The sequence below is a fragment of the Neodiprion pinetum genome, chromosome 2, assembly GCF_021155775.2.
Source record: "Neodiprion pinetum isolate iyNeoPine1 chromosome 2, iyNeoPine1.2, whole genome shotgun sequence".
NCBI classification, from domain to species: domain Eukaryota; kingdom Metazoa; phylum Arthropoda; class Insecta; order Hymenoptera; family Diprionidae; genus Neodiprion; species Neodiprion pinetum.
Window position 1 is genome coordinate 950,392 of NC_060233.1, and position 15,572 is coordinate 965,963.

The 15,572-nt window shown below is 41.2% G+C and overlaps 2 protein-coding genes across 3 annotated transcripts; one reads left to right on the forward strand and one right to left on the reverse strand.

Annotated features, from left to right (window-relative positions):
* The first annotated feature begins 1,768 nt into the window (after nucleotides 1-1,768).
* LOC124211943 (protein escargot) lies at nucleotides 1,769-10,268 on the forward strand. Its single transcript, XM_046611500.1, has 2 exons — nucleotides 1,769-3,976; nucleotides 5,154-10,268. The coding sequence occupies exons 1-2, from the start codon at nucleotides 3,796-3,798 to the stop codon at nucleotides 6,482-6,484; spliced, it is 1,512 nt and encodes a 503-aa protein (XP_046467456.1). The 5' UTR covers nucleotides 1,769-3,795; the 3' UTR covers nucleotides 6,485-10,268.
* A 172-nt stretch (nucleotides 10,269-10,440) lies between these two features.
* Afg3l2 (AFG3 like matrix AAA peptidase subunit 2) lies at nucleotides 10,441-15,311 on the reverse strand. 2 transcript variants are annotated; one of them, XM_046611465.2, is made up of 14 exons: nucleotides 15,098-15,311; nucleotides 14,617-14,746; nucleotides 14,144-14,477; nucleotides 13,958-14,051; nucleotides 13,653-13,821; nucleotides 13,378-13,516; nucleotides 13,120-13,238; nucleotides 12,671-12,946; nucleotides 12,339-12,566; nucleotides 12,025-12,251; nucleotides 11,765-11,941; nucleotides 11,408-11,626; nucleotides 11,063-11,346; nucleotides 10,441-10,675 (listed from the first exon to the last, which is right to left on the reverse strand). In XM_046611465.2, exons 1-14 carry the CDS (start codon nucleotides 15,182-15,184, stop codon nucleotides 10,654-10,656), a joined length of 2,505 nt encoding a protein of 834 aa, XP_046467421.1. In that variant the 5' UTR covers nucleotides 15,185-15,311; the 3' UTR covers nucleotides 10,441-10,653. The 2 variants fall into 2 exon arrangements, with proteins under 2 accessions (XP_046467421.1, XP_046467422.1); XM_046611466.1 differs by having other exon boundaries at nucleotides 11,032-11,346; nucleotides 15,098-15,310.
* Between the last annotated feature and the right edge of the window lie 261 nt (nucleotides 15,312-15,572).

Sequence of the window (15,572 nt, forward strand, 5' to 3'; positions counted from 1 at the left end):
TTCAATCGGCCTGCATACTATTCGATTCGGTTTTGTAAATTTAATTTTCGTTGAATATTGCATATATATGTGTGACTCACACGTGACAATTAAACACTATCGAGCAGTTAACTTCGGAATTGACCATAATCTACACAATTTCTTGTACCAGATTTTTTTACAGTATTCAGGCTTTCTCCACCGCTTGGACAGTGTGTTGTTAGTGCATCATACGACAGCTTGCAACGATGTAAAGTTAAGGATCGATGCGATTCTGTGATTTTACGGTTTGGGAAAGCAGAAGTTTGTGAAAAAAATCTGGAAACTTTCTAGTATCAAACGAATACCGGATGATTACCTAATCCGAGAATTCGTAAGAACTTAAACGTTGTTCCTATCTCTGGTGAGAATTTAGGAAAGAAGTTCGTGACCAGGAGGTAGATTGAAGATGAAGGTTCGTCGAAATTCCGGTCAGGAAGAAGAAGAATTTAATACTTAGAAAGACGTGAATATAAAAAGTCGACGTTTCGGTCGGGCCCTGCCGACCATCCTCAGGCATAAATTAAAAAATGACGACCAGTACATGCTTAGGTGTTGTTAGTGGAACAGCATTTCGGACGGAAGAGAAAATCACCTTCATCTTCAATCTGGTGAGAATTGCTACTATTACGAATTCATACAGAAATTGTGAAATTTCTTATTATCTCTTTCAAAATTGTAAACATGCGTAGTTTTTCGTAAATAATTTTCAATTTTTGTCAAAACTTGCAGTATCCTGTAGATTTCTCCCGGAAAAAAATACAAATTTTCACTCAAGTCTACAAATTTTTATCAACAACTATACATATTAACAATTTTTTCCACAAAACTGTACAAAGTGTCTCAATTTCTCTAAAAATTCATAACAGCAGAAATTTTCACCAAGGCAGAAAATCAAACTTGGCATATATCCGTCGACAACGATCGTTGAATGAAGATCCTTCAATCCGTACACAGCTACAAGATCCACCGTCCAAACAGAAAGCTTTCTCGTTACATTAAGCTAGGCGGTGGTGGCGCCTCGGATGATCCTATCAGATTGATCTCCGCAGGAAGTCGCGGGTTCTGGAGGCGGGGGTGCGGCGATGAGGGGCGACGGGCGAAGGGTGAGCTGCTGCATAGATAGCCGGAATCAAGCGATCGCTTGTGCACGCGCATGATGCGGCAGATATGCAGAAACGGACGGGAAAAGCTCGACCGTGTTTTGTCGTTGCCTAGCGACGGGCGTGCGGCACGTTTTAATACATACTATATGTATATATAAATACATAGGTATATGTATTATATATATATAACATGTTACGCAGAAAATGTTATACCTCTTACACGTTCAACCATCGCACAAGTTGGTGTGCGTCCGGAACACGCGACCAGACTTACCTCCCCTCCTAGTCGATCGCGGCGCTAGCGTCGCCGCTTCGTTCCGTGTCACGGTATCGATCCGCAACCCCTCGACCCCACCCCGCCCGCCCCCCGCGCCTACCACCTTGGTCCGCGCGGCGACCGTCTCTGCGGTAACAGGTGTTGGTCGGGCTCCCCCTGCGCCTTCTCCCCCCCCCCTCGCGCCCCTCCCTCGGTCGCCCCATTCCGTTCTCGCTACCGGTCGTCTCGCGCGGGGGTGAAAAATCGATGAGGAGCGGGCGGTGGGGGAGGGAGCGACGCCGGTGCCGAGCGTTTCGACGCCGAGGACGCAGGCGCTTCGGCTAGGGCGCGGGGGCACCGCGAGGCGACAGTTGCACCCCAGCCACACCCGGACAAGCCATGTAGTCGGGCTACCCTCCGCACACAGCGGACAATTGTTGCTTCACCTACAGGTGGTATTCTTACCTTACCCGGGGCAACCCGGACTACTGGGTGAAGTCCTGACCTGCGAGGTGTGACGGATCGGGGAACAACCCGTTTACGGGAGTTCCGCGAATCGGCTCGGCGGCTCCGATCGTACCGGCAGGATATTAACGTTGCTCGGATTGTTTATACTCAAACCCTACGACGGGGCGGTGCTGAGTAGAGGATCCCGATCGGTGGCAGCCAGGCTGTACGGGGTTTAACCTCGTTTTGTAACGGAGTGATTCGGCCTGTTTGGAAAAATTGTGATCGTATCGTTGCGCGACGTGCCCCTAAGAGCGGGCAGAATTTTCCCATTCGAGGGCGGTGGTGCCGTCGGTGGTTGTGGTGGTGGTGGTGGTGGTTGGTGGTGGTTGGTGGTGGTGGTTGCCGTTGGTTGTTGGAACCGCCTCGCCTCGTCTTGCGTCGCAACGCCGCGCCGCTCTGCAGCTATACGACGAGGGCTGAGTTATCGACCACACGCGCCGCCGACCTGTTGTCCAACTTGTTGCTCCTTCTGCCTGCACCGCTGTTCCAGGCGTAGCCAGCCGCCCGTAATTTGCGAGGAACGAAAGGCTGAGGAGGAGGAAGAGGAAGATCGAAAACGGGAAATACTTGCAACGCGCAATTCTCGCTGCCAGTTATATTGCTACTTTCGTAATAATCTCGTCGATTAAACGACCAATAATTATACCAACGTACTTGCAACTCGTCGCGATACCTGATTACACTTCTTCATCGATAATGCAGATATCGAGTGAAAATCTATCAAATTTCGAACGAAATACACGCCCGATGAATTACGGATCAGCCGGCACAACGATCGGGTAATATAATACGCTTGACCGCCTGCACAAGCTCTCCTGAAAGACGAGATACAGGCTTTGGCTGCTGTTCGGGCCTCGGTTTATTATTTTATTTTTATTTATTTATTTTCCTACTCTTCTTTCCTTTTACTCCTCCTAATTTCCGTTTCTTCTTTCTATTATACATCGTTATTGTATTATAGACATACCAAACCTTGTCGATCAGAGTGCCACGTATTTATTATATATATATACATATATATATATAAATATATACATAACGATTGAAATCACGCACCTGAAAACAGTGCAGATGAGAGAGACGTCAAGACTTTAACGTTATATCAATACGATTATTACCATTATTATTATTATTATTATTATTGTTGTTGTTGTTGTTGTTATCGTTATTGTTATAACAATATCTATCATTGCTCATTATACAATTTTTTCGTGCAATTCATATCGGTGATTATTGTTACTGTATTATTATTGTCATCATTATTATTGTAAAACATCCACCCGTAAATACAACGAAAGCAATACTGAAACAAGGTAACCAAACAACTACCCCGCAACTTTACTGCATTTATACATCATAAATACATATAAATATATAAATATATATATAAATATACATATACACAAAAATATGTAAATGATATATTATATATATATATAGAAGGAGGGAAATGAAGTGAAAGATGGAAAATGAAAAAAAGAGCCAGGATTTAAAACTATAAACTAGTAACCGATATTTACGTATACTGTAATAACTAATAAAGCCAATAGCTGAGAGCATGATGATTTAATACAGGCTCGTCAATAATAAGTATAAAAGGTATTAATTATTACACTAATATATCGTCCTCGAGTTGTGCAACGATAATATAGACTTAATCCTACTTAGAAAGAAACAGAAACGAGAGAGAAAAAAAATAATGTTAACAATTTATAGAGAGGGAGAAAAAAAGTAATAAAATTGAAAGAAAATAAAGCGAATAAGGAAACGAAGGCACTTGAACGACACACGTTGGACCAATTCCGAAGAAGATACTAAAATATACTAACAATAAAACGATAGGGAAGCAGACGCTGTACGAGCTTCGAGTTATTATCCCGTGGCTGGAAAAAGACATACCGCAAGATGCCGCGATGTTACATGGTGAAGAAGGCGTTGTGCAACAAGTACATGAGCAGCGCGGTAAGGAGCTTCGAATCTTGGGGCCGAAGCAGAACGCCACCGTCACCCGCGCTGCCTGTGAAAATCTCCGTGCCGTCATTCGAAACCGCACAACCGGCCGCCACGACGAACGATGTTCTACGAGGTGAGTTATGACACGACACCGATCCAGCCGATCTATGAAAAGGGCGCTAATACACACCACGTTGCAAAAACGTGGGATATCAAAAGTTTGTCAGCTTCCGTGTGAAAAGAACCCGCAGAATTCTTACGGATTTTCAGTACGTTGTAGAACGTGTCCCGATGAAAAGTTCTTACGGAAACAAGTCCCAAAAATCACTAGTTTCCGAGATACAGGCTTCGGAAGAAAGGAGTCCAGATTTTTTGATATCTGTGGATTACGTGATTTTCATTAATTACAAAGCTTCAAGGGGACTTGAAATCAAACGGGTCACTCAAAAAACTGCACGGTTGATTCTCAAAAATAGGCAGGAAGCTGTGATTGATTCCATCCGCGAACTCGCTGATTTACCGGAAGGAGTTGCAACGTCGGATTTCGCATGAAGAACGAGACGCTCCGACTCTTGCAATAATCGACTTGTCCTGTTTTTCACGCGTCTGCGGAGTCTCTGCGAATCGGCTGTGCAGTTTTTGATCGATAAATTTGATTTCAAGTCCCCCTTGAAGCTTTGCAATTCGTAAAGATCGCGCAATCCATGGATATCAAAAAATCCATACACCCCACTGTCCGAAGTCTGTATCTCGGAATCTACTGATTTTTAGGACTTGTGTCCGTGAGAACGTTTGACCGAAAGAATGTGTACTATAACATAGTGAAAAACCAGCCAATTCCTTTGAAACAGACGCGTGTGTTGGTGAATCGAAATTCCATATTCCGATTAAAGTATTCCGCGCGAATATCGTCGCGGAAAGGCAACAAGTGTTTGGTGCTTGAAGAATTGCCGCAAATGGAGCGTTTGGGTTAAACTTGAATTACAAGAATTAGAGAAGTAAATTATGGAGCCTTACAGGTATACCTATACTTGCCACTTTATAAGAATACTCGGGACGTGTAAATACAAGTAGCTTGAAAATGGTGAAATTAGGCGACAATTAGGCGCAATAATGAAGGATAGGTACATTTCACCGGGTCGTTGTACTTATATACCGCACACCGGGGAGCTGAGCTTCGAGCCGTCAACTAATTAATTCACGGGACGGTTAAGCCTCGACAACAAGTATATACGAAGCCCCCGCGTAATAACCGGCGCCAGTTACATCACAATGCTGGATTATACATTTCCTTTCCCCCTCTTTTTCAGGTGCTGGTGTCGAGACGGTCGAGGATGACGCGGTGCCGGGTGCGACGGCGACGTCGACGTCAACGTCGACGACGTCGAGATCCGGCTCCGATACCTCGGAATCTCGGGTCGACGATCCGATGCCGTCGGTTCCACCGTCCCCGGAGCGGAGAATACCCTCGACGACGACGCCGACGGCGACGATAACGACGACAACCGAGAGGCGAGTCGAGGCTCGTCTCCTCCTCGCCTCCGATCACGAGATGCCGATATTCAGGGACAGATCGGCGGCCGAAACGGAAGCCGCCCACGACCTCCTGGAGCTTTCGAGATCGCTGCCACCGCTGCCGACGCCGAGCGTCGTGATCGGTCCTCACGAGGTCGTCGAGAGCCCGGCAACGGACGTCCAGGAGATGACGGTCTACCATCCGGAGCCCTCGATTTACCAGGTGAACGCGATCGACCTGGCGGGGAACCTCTACCACCCCCAGCCGGCGAGCATCGTCTACGAGCCGGCGACGATCGTCCAGCAGACGGTGGGGGGCGTCTTCGTCCCGCTGTCGCCTGTGCAGGAGATCCTCTTCGCCTACAGCGAACCCCCGGCACCGGCGATCGTCTCCGAGCCGCTAGAGGCGCCACCGTTGACGCCACCGGCCTCCGAGTGCAGCAGCGACATAGAGAACAACAATCCAAACTCCCAGACGACGAGGGACAAGGAGGTCCAGACGACGATCGGCGAGCAGGCCGAGGTCAAGGCCGCGGCCTACACCTACGACACTCTCCTCGTCGCCGACGGACGGTCGAGGAACAAACGCGGCGCCCAGCCGAAGCCGCCCCCGGAAGTCCAGGCCGCGGAGGCCGCGGAACCGCCCGAGGCGCCCCGGGTGGGACGGTACGTCTGCTGCGAGTGCGGCAAGCAGTACGCGACCTCGTCGAACCTTTCGAGGCACAAGCAGACCCACCGCAGCATCGACTCTCAGTCGGCAAAGAAGTGCATCCACTGCGGGAAGGCCTACGTCAGCATGCCGGCACTCGCGATGCACGTCCTCACCCACAAGCTCGCCCACAGCTGCGGCGTGTGCGGGAAAATGTTCTCCAGACCCTGGCTGCTCCAGGGACACCTGCGCAGTCACACGGGCGAGAAACCCTACGGATGCGCTCACTGCGGCAAGGCCTTCGCCGACAGGTCGAACCTCAGGGCCCACATGCAGACCCACTCCTCGGACAAGAACTACGAGTGCTCCAAGTGCCGCAAGTCATTCGCCCTCAAGTCGTATCTCAACAAGCATCTCGAGTCCGCCTGTCAACGCGACAACTGCGATGACAGCAGCAACGACGCCGACGCACCCTAGACCGGTTTTCTTCAACCTCTCAACCGGTCGCAAGCCAGGTAAAAGGAAGAAGCAAGGATTGGAGGTCTTCAGGTATAGTCTCGATAGAAGGAAAATTAAATACGTCGTTTTTGAAATCACTGACATAGTTTTATTGTGGACCTAGGGGGTAGCCAGATTTTTTTTTTACTTGTAAAGGGGTCGCGAATTCAAGAAGGTTGAGAAGCACAGCGGTGTACGTATGTAATGTAATGCTTGTCGACTTATTGAAAGAGCAAAACTTCATGCAGTCTTCTTCTTCAGCTCTACGCTGTTTCGGAATCACACTGCAATTATCTGCTACACGTAATAGAGTTTAGGTAACAGAGCAGTAATACCGCGTCTTATACGCCGTACAAACTATAGAAAAACGCAACCTATTATACTTAATTTGATTTTTTGTTATTAAATTTTTCCTCAACGTTCTTGCAGTGTGTAAAAACGAAAAATCAAAACCTCAACTATTCTATTTCACTCTCTGCAATATTTGATTAACAAAGAAAAAAAAAAAAAAAAAAGATGACAAAACTACGAAACGCGTAATCCTTAACATTAAAATTGACGCATAGAAAAGTAAAAAAAACTATATTCTGAATTCAGCCACCGTAATAAATGCAACTCGTTAATAGCTCACGATGCACGAATAATGATTGCTGTAATAACAGTAATAATAATAATAATATTATTATCAATAATAATAATTCGCGACGCACCAGCAATTAATTATAATTAGCAAGCAGGATAGTCGAAACGGCTCGAGTGGTTTCATTCCGCAAGCTCGGCCGACTTGACGGCTGCCCACGTACGGAGTGTTTCTACTTACAGTCAAAGGGAACGCGGATCGTACGGTCAGACCGCCTGTACAGTACAGTCGCTACTACTGCGACACAAACGCCGTTTATTCTTGTCATAGTCATGTAATAGGTATGTATCCCCATCGTAGCTGGATACGTCTACTATCTATCTATGTATTATATTTACCTAATAACATTTGATTGGTTATTTATCGCTATCGTATAACGTGGAATAGTATACTTTCAATGTTCGTTCCACATTTCGCTTCACGTTAGCACTGTATTTAGTTTTGCAATGCAGTGATTGCGGATATAAAACTCTAACTATATTGCACACGTACTTTAATCGATAAAAGCTGAGTGAAAAACGATTCTAGTCGAACAGTGATTTACTTATGATTCTAGTCGGGATATTGTGCTTTCTTTTTACACAATTTATTCGATACATTTTTTTTACATTCGACTTTCGTCTAGTCTGTACGACCCTGAGTCTAGTCAAGCGCAATTATGCTATGCCTGTATTTCAATAGCATCATATTTGTATGATTGTTGTTATGTTTAATTTTTACAATGATAAATGACAAACAAAATGAAACCCAAAACTCGACGTGTGTGTAACATGAAGACATACTTATGATATGCGTGATGTGTGTTACGTGTTATTCGTAATAACTATACACATGTTTATTTGTATAATTATATTGTGTCCAATTTGTGATAAGTCAAGAGAATGGAACAGTCAGAAAGAAAAAAAAAGAATCACTGAGAAAAGAGAAAAGGGAAAAAAGAATAATGAACCGGCTGTATTAATGTCTAGTCGTAATAACACGTTAATAGCACGATAGTCTTTGTTACAATATCTGTAATTTAGTTTCATCGGTTTTTTACATACGATATTACGTATTAATATACCATATATTGTACACACCTACATAATACGACGTATATCTACGTGCAACAGCGAATTAAACTAAATGGTCAATCAAGAATTATTATATAATAATAGAATGTATATGTTCATACGATGAATCACGGTAAAGGATAATAATAATAATAATACTATCAATATTAGATGATAGTGCATAATAATAATAATAATAATAATAATAATAATAATAATAATAATTAATAATAAAATCAATAATAACATTAGTAGTAATAATAATAATAATAATAATAGTGTACATCGTCAAAATTGCGATGTTGGTCATATTTTATCTTAGAATCTGTACGGAGTTTATATTACGTGTATTATTATTATTATTATGATATATTGACTGATCAGTTTGAATGAAACTTTCGAGTACTTGTATTGGTATTGAGTACCATCGTGGGCACGTATTGAAAAATAGAACGATGAAAATGATGTTTTAGAGTAAATTTTATCATTTTCACACACGTACGAAATCGTATAATACTTGGGCGTATAATATACGGCGATGAATTAATAATCTCATAAATAATAGCAAGCTGCAGAACTGATATTCTTAAACGCAGATACAATTTGATTGATCTGTTTTAGTTTAGTGCAATATGATAGCGATTTTGTTACTATTGTCATTATTATTATTATTACTATTATTATTATTACCATTATTTATAAGCGAATGGACACTAAAGTTGATTCTGCTATTTATATGTATATAAATTATATACATCAAATAGAGAGTATGAGCTGAGTTTCAGATAATAATGTTTTTTCACCGGTGGATGAAAGTATACATTGTTATAATTACGTCGCTAATGAACTGATGAAACGTACACTAGAATCGGACAGTAATTACATCGAGATTATTTCATTGTTTTACTTACATGCCCGTATATTTATGTAATAATTAATTCACTGTTGTCCGAATAATATCGTTATACCGATTATATAATGCGAGGAAAAGCTGCGGCCTTTGAAATTAACTGAACCAAAATCGACGATATAATGTGTGTATTGTCAAAAAAAAACAAAAAAAAAAAAAAAAAACGTCTATACGTACAGATAGTCCACATCCACGATATAGGAAAAACTTAATTATCCAAGCTTTGCTTGAAAAAAAAAAATTTGAAATAAAAGTAAAAAAAAAAAAAACAAAATAACGATAACGATAATAATAATTACTAACTAAAGAAACATAAATAAACAATGCTAATAATAATGTATAAAACATAGAGTGTAGATTAGTGTGATACAAGGTACGACAAAGCAATAATTTAGTGATTGTATAATATTTGATCATCATATTATATTATAGTGATTAGAATCATAAGTTGTGGTAATTTCGCAAATTATTATATAAATATTTACTCAATAAATCGTAAATATAGTTTTGTAGAATTTCAAGATTCATTTTCACTTTAGTAACAAAAAATAAATAAAACAAAATGAAATAAAACGCGGACTGTAATAACGTACAAGGAACCGAGTTCACGTTTCACATTTATACTATTATTATTATACATATACGTCATATACTCAAGTATGTCGGACTTTTCACCAATTTCTCTGCAAGCAATCCGGGACCAAATTTCACTCAAATATCTGCAGTCCTACCCTGCATTTCCGCTTGCAAATCTGTTCAATGTTTTCATTGACAGAAATCTACGGCCTCTGTTCTTTGTATTTTTCTCTCTATGAACTTACTTATTTAGATCGGAATTTTTTCAGGTGTTTTAATCTGAAGACGCTCTTAATGATGAATTGTATTTTCAAGACCAGTCTTATCATTTACAACTCGGCAAAGATTATGAAAAAAAATTACATTTTTTATCCTCTTATCCCTTTCCCGGATTGTCGACTAGGAATTGTTGGATGTGTCAATATGATTAATTTCTGTATAGTATAGGTGCCAAATTTGTATGTATGACAAAACTTGTGCTCTGTATTGAATTGATTTCAATTCGCGATTTAAAAAGAATTATTTTAGCTGTCAAATGTGATCGGACGTAATAATTGGAACAAATTAAAGAAACATTAAACGAAATCTCAGAATGGCCGAGCACTCTCTACATCCGAAAACCAAAAAAAGAAGAAACACTTTAATAATGGTCCCAACATTTTCAATTCCTCATCAACGAAATTTTATTACCTCTACAATTTAATTACAACCAAGGAATAGCATGAAATATGAGGGTGTAATGAAAACTCGGTGAAGATGCGATCAAGTCCAATATAATTACAATTATTTGGTACTTTTTTTGACAAGCCAACACGCATGTTTTTGGTAAAAACCGTAAACAACAATTTTCTGTTCATCGTCTGTCCTGCGTTTCATCTCCTTGCACGTTCGTCTCAAGGAAAATCAGCCGGATGCAGAATGATTCGCGCACGTAGTACGTATTATTGCACGTAGAAACGTCGATATAACATTACGCTGATCCCAGCTCAGAACTTGAATTAAAAAAAGTTAGATTTGCCAATTAAAATACACGCATTGAATACATGAATTGAAACATTCAATTTTCTATCAAACATCATTACCTTAAATAAATCGGTGGTAGAATAAACTAACAACTATTAGCACAAAGATTTGTAAAACTGTAAATATTTGATTAAATGACGCGTTGCCAAAACATTGTCTCCATCGTCGCGTTTCATGCGGTATTTCCATACATTAGGAAATCAAACAAAAAATCGTAAATGTGTTAATCGTTTCTTTTTTTCCGTATTAAAATACAATAATTATTTATTTTAATTTGTATATTATATATTTCTAAGTATAATACAGCGTACGAAGAGATACACACCGGACTATCACCTAATTCGAGAAATAATTACAATCGTTGCTGAGGTTGATCTTTGGGGGTCTCTGCTGCGGTAGTTGAAGAGGGTAATGGCGGCGTTGTGGTGCCCTCGGTAACCGATGGTTTTTGGTCAGACGAGTCGCTCCTCGACTGATTCCACTCTTTAAGTCCCTCGGGCAGAGTTGTGTCTTCCTCGAAGGATCCCGTTCCCTCGACGAATTGTTCGTAGGTTGACTTCTCCGGGAATGGTCTCGGCCCGAGGAGATCGATCATGTCATCTCGGCTGAGGATCTCTTGCTTCAGGAGACGTTCGGCAACCTGAAAGGATCAAGGATGAGCACCGTGAACATTTCTATTTCACTGATTCCCTCAAAATTACCTTGATAACGTCTTCTTTGTGCTTGTTCAGTAGTTCGCGTGTGTGATTGTGCGCGCTGGCGATCAAAGTGCGGACTTCAGAGTCGATTAATTGCGCGGTACCTTCCGAGTACGGTTTATCCATTACCATTTCACCAGGCTGTGGCAAGTCGAAGCTAACGTTACCTACTTTCTCGTTCATTCCCCACTGCGCTATTTGGGCGTAAGCGCTTTGAGTCACCTGTAGAGAGCGAGAAATTTTTCAAGTAGAATTACATGACTGAAGATTAGTCAGGGATCATTTGCGATTCTCGCTTCGCCAAGAATCGGTCCAATTTTCTCCTGAAAATGGCATTCTACACGTGAATTAATGTAATACCTTCTTTAAATCGTCTTGAGCACCCGTCGTGATTTTAGAGAAAAATATCTCCTCGGAAACGCGCCCTCCAAGTGTCATGCACATTCGGTCGAAGAGCTGCTGTGTGCTGTAAAGGTATTGCTCTCTTGGCAGGTATTGGGCATAGCCTAAGCCTTTGCCACGAGGGATGATAGAAACCTTTCCAAAAGAGATAAGAGTGCAAGTTTACTGGATGATAGTCAACGGTTAAAAACACGCAAAATGCCGTGAAGTAAAAGTACCTTCAGAAGTGGATCTGCATGCTCCAAGAACCACCCTGCAACAGCATGGCCAGCTTCGTGATAGGCCACAGTTTTCTTTTCCTCGGGCTGTAAGACATTCGTTTTCTTTTCCATACCAGCGATAACTCTCTCAATAGCTTGTTCAAAGTTCTTCAGCTGGATATTAGTGTTCATGTCTCTAGCTGCTATTAAAGCAGCCTCGTTACAAACATTGGCGATGTCAGCCCCTGAAAGGTAAGCAGTTTGTCAATGGACAGCGCCAATGTTTAATTTTTCGCTAAGAATTATGACAAAGAAAAAGTATTTCGTCGAACCAGTAAATCCGGGAGTAAGTGACGCCATTTTTCTGGCTAGCTGGTCTTTGTCAAGATCCGTTTTTAGCGGTTGTAAATGCACTTTGAAAATCGAAGCACGTCCCTTGATGTCGGGAGCCGGTACATATATTTGCCTGTCGAACCTTCCGGGACGCATAAGAGCTTTGTCCAGGACGTCGACCCTGTTTGTGGCTGCTAATACAACTACGTTTGTTGTAGTATTAAACCCTTTTGTTACGGAAATAAAACGAATTTTAATAAACCAATTATCGGGCTGCAACATACCTAGACTTTCTTGCCTCATAGATAATAATAAATTCAAGTTAGTTCACCGTCCATTTCTACGAGCAATTGATTCAACGTATTCTCTTGCTCCGAATGTCCTCCAAAACTCCTTGACCCCCTCTTTCTTCCAACGGCATCTATTTCGTCAATAAATAATATACAAGGTGCGTTTTTCCGTGCCATTGCGAACATATCTCTCACTCTGGAAGGACCTACTCCAACAAACATTTCCAAAAACTCTGAACCTGAGACTGTGATGAAGGGGACATTGGCTTCTCCAGCCGTCGCTTTAGCTAGCAATGTTTTTCCAGTTCCGGGTGGACCTGTGAAGTTCTATAATTAGTTTCAGAGACCGGTAAGAAATCAATTGCAGTAAGGGAATGAAAAAATCAATTGATGAAATTGTGTTAAAGGTATTGCCTGCATGTAAGATAACTAAAGGTACTTTTCTTTAGAAGTAGGAAAAGAAGCAGGATAAGTAATTAAATAGATTGACCTGTAAGCATAGCCCCCTTCGGTATCTTTGCTCCTAGATCCATATACTGCTTTGGATTTTTGAGAAAGTTTACAAATTCCATGATTTCAATCTTAGCTTCCTCGCATCCGGCTACGTCCCTGTTGAATGTGAATAAGTCTTTTTTATTTGATCTTCACGCACTTTTGATGATCAACGATTATTTTCACATTGATCATTTAATTTTCAGTATTTTGGACAATTGCCAAGTTCGAAATTAAACACAGAGTAAGTACTCACTTAAAACGTACTCCAATTTCACTGGAGTTAATGAGCTTAGCAGTTGATTCCATAACACCGCCAAATAATCCACCCCCTTTGCGCCCTCCTCTGCCACCCATCATATCAGCAGTACGTCGCATCATGTATAATAAGAAAACTAAATTGAAAAATTACATTTCGTCAGAGAAAGAGATTCAAAGTACGGGTGAAAGATTTTCAAATAATGTATACTACATGCTTAACAACTAGCTGATGTTGAAACAGGCTTAATTGAATAAAATAATTGTACATACGTGTAATTAAAATTGATGGTATTAAACTAAAGACTAAACTCCCAAATTCAATTTCAGTCTTATATAAAACAGGGATGTAGTTCTGAGGTTCAACATTCAATTCCACTTGAGCATTTTCCAAGTTTCGCTCAAAAGAATCCACGCTTCCAATAGCAAACCAGGGAGCAGGCTGGAAGGCATTAATGCATGTGTGTGAATCTCATGTAATTTAGTATATAATTAGATCTCATGAATCATCATTCCTGATGTAATTAAGTAAAATTTATAGTGATAAAGGAAAATAACATGTCACTTCAGTTACATACAAACATATCTCCACCGTGACCTGGCAGCAGTTGAACTCGAACCCATTTCTTGTTGACAACTTCGAGCTTTTCTACTATACCCTTGGACATATAGCTGTAAAGATGAATTAGAGGTATATAATCGTTTTTTACTCTGCAACATGTTGATTGAAATTGAATAAACCAAAGAGATAAACCACCGATTACCTGTTGAGAAAATCTCGCCATGTGATTTCTTTATATCCCATTTGCGAATACGCAAAATATCCGAATAAAAGGAATGCCCCGACCCCACAGAAAATCATAAGCGGGTCTTTATTCGAACTCTGTGGAATTTTTCCTCCGGATCCGGACTGTGATTTTTCCCCAAATAATTTAAACGACCATTGTGACCCGATGGGTGGCTTTTGATCACCGCTCGGTGGCGGAGGTGGCGGTTTTGATTCTTGAGGTGGGCGTGATTTCTGTGCGGCCTTCGCATCTTTCGCTGAGCTCTTTTGAGCTTCCTTTTCAAGCTTCAACTCTGATTCGCTTGTTCCACCTGATCATAATCCCACACTCATTATCCAAATATGAGATTAAACTCATTTCATAAAAATAAATGTTGAAACTGAGTAACTGTAAAACCAGAATAAGATGGAAATTTTATTCAAAGTTAAAAACAAGAAGGTGATAGCTACCAGTCTTTCTTCTATAAAACTTTTCAAATCCCTTTGGAGGTTTCTCACAGAATAGTCGCCACTGTTGCTGAACATGCTCGATGGTAGGTATTTTTGAACCGTACTGCAGTACAGATAACCTCTGCCAAAACTGGAATAATAAATAATAGTAATGAGTCTGGCGAACCGTGAACAGATCGCGTTAATAAGCTGAGCTAAGTTGGAGTAGTAACAGAGCTTTTTAACCATAATACATTTTAGTCGCGTTAGCTAACAGCGAGTGTGGAACTGGTGATGTTATTTGTATAAGAAGCACATTGGGTAATGTTGTGCAATTTTTGTGAAAAATTTTAATACGTTTACAAATGAGGGAGGGAAAAACGGGAATCTTAAATTATCGAAAAATAATATTGAACATCAAACAGACGTAATATAACAATCGTGCACAGTGGGAAACAATATTAGCGTGTTATGTCATAGGTTATGTCAGTTTATTACGCACCTGTAAGTGATCGCGACGACCGTTTAGCACCGATTTGAGAATAAACTTTTCCAATTTATTCGCCGTCGATAGTAGCTGATTTGCCATATTCGTCTAACAGTGTTTCACTGACATAGGAAAGGTGACGAAACGATGTATTTTAGCTTGTTACACAGAAACCTTTTCACCGGCTGCTAACCACCATTTTACTCATTCTGCTATTCCATAGACAAACATACTCGCGTCAACTTTATATACTCCTATATTGCCAGCACCCTATGCTTCTGACGATCGCAATTGGATTCGAAGTTACATCAGTTATGCGACATCTTAGTTCTTTTGTAAGCTAATGGCCAAATTGGGCTGTGTGTTCGTCAGTGTTCGTCAGTTCTTCAGTTAACGGTCGGTAATTGGCATCATGTGCAGCCTTCGTTGGTAAGTGAATACTAGCCAACCATGCACTGCGATCGCTTTATGATCCGATGTCTTCGATATT

What these genes read in the sequence shown, in the direction of transcription:
- LOC124211943 (XM_046611500.1), top strand. Translation starts at nt 3,796, where the DNA reads ATGCCGCGATGTTACATGGTGAAGAAGGCGTTGTGCAACAAGTACATG. An exon ending in GACGAACGATGTTCTACGAG is followed by an intron (nt 3,977 to 5,153) that starts GTGAGTTATGAC and finishes CCTCTTTTTCAG; the next exon opens with GTGCTGGTGTCGAGACGGTC.
- Afg3l2 (XM_046611465.2), bottom strand. Translation starts at nt 15,184, where the DNA reads ATGGCAAATCAGCTACTATCGACGGCGAATAAATTGGAAAAGTTTATT. An exon ending in ACCATCAATTTTAATTACAC is followed by an intron (nt 13,517 to 13,652) that starts GTATGTACAATT and finishes TTTTCAATTTAG; the next exon opens with TTTTCTTATTATACATGATG. An exon ending in CTCAAGACGATTTAAAGAAG is followed by an intron (nt 11,627 to 11,764) that starts GTATTACATTAA and finishes CGCTCTCTACAG; the next exon opens with GTGACTCAAAGCGCTTACGC.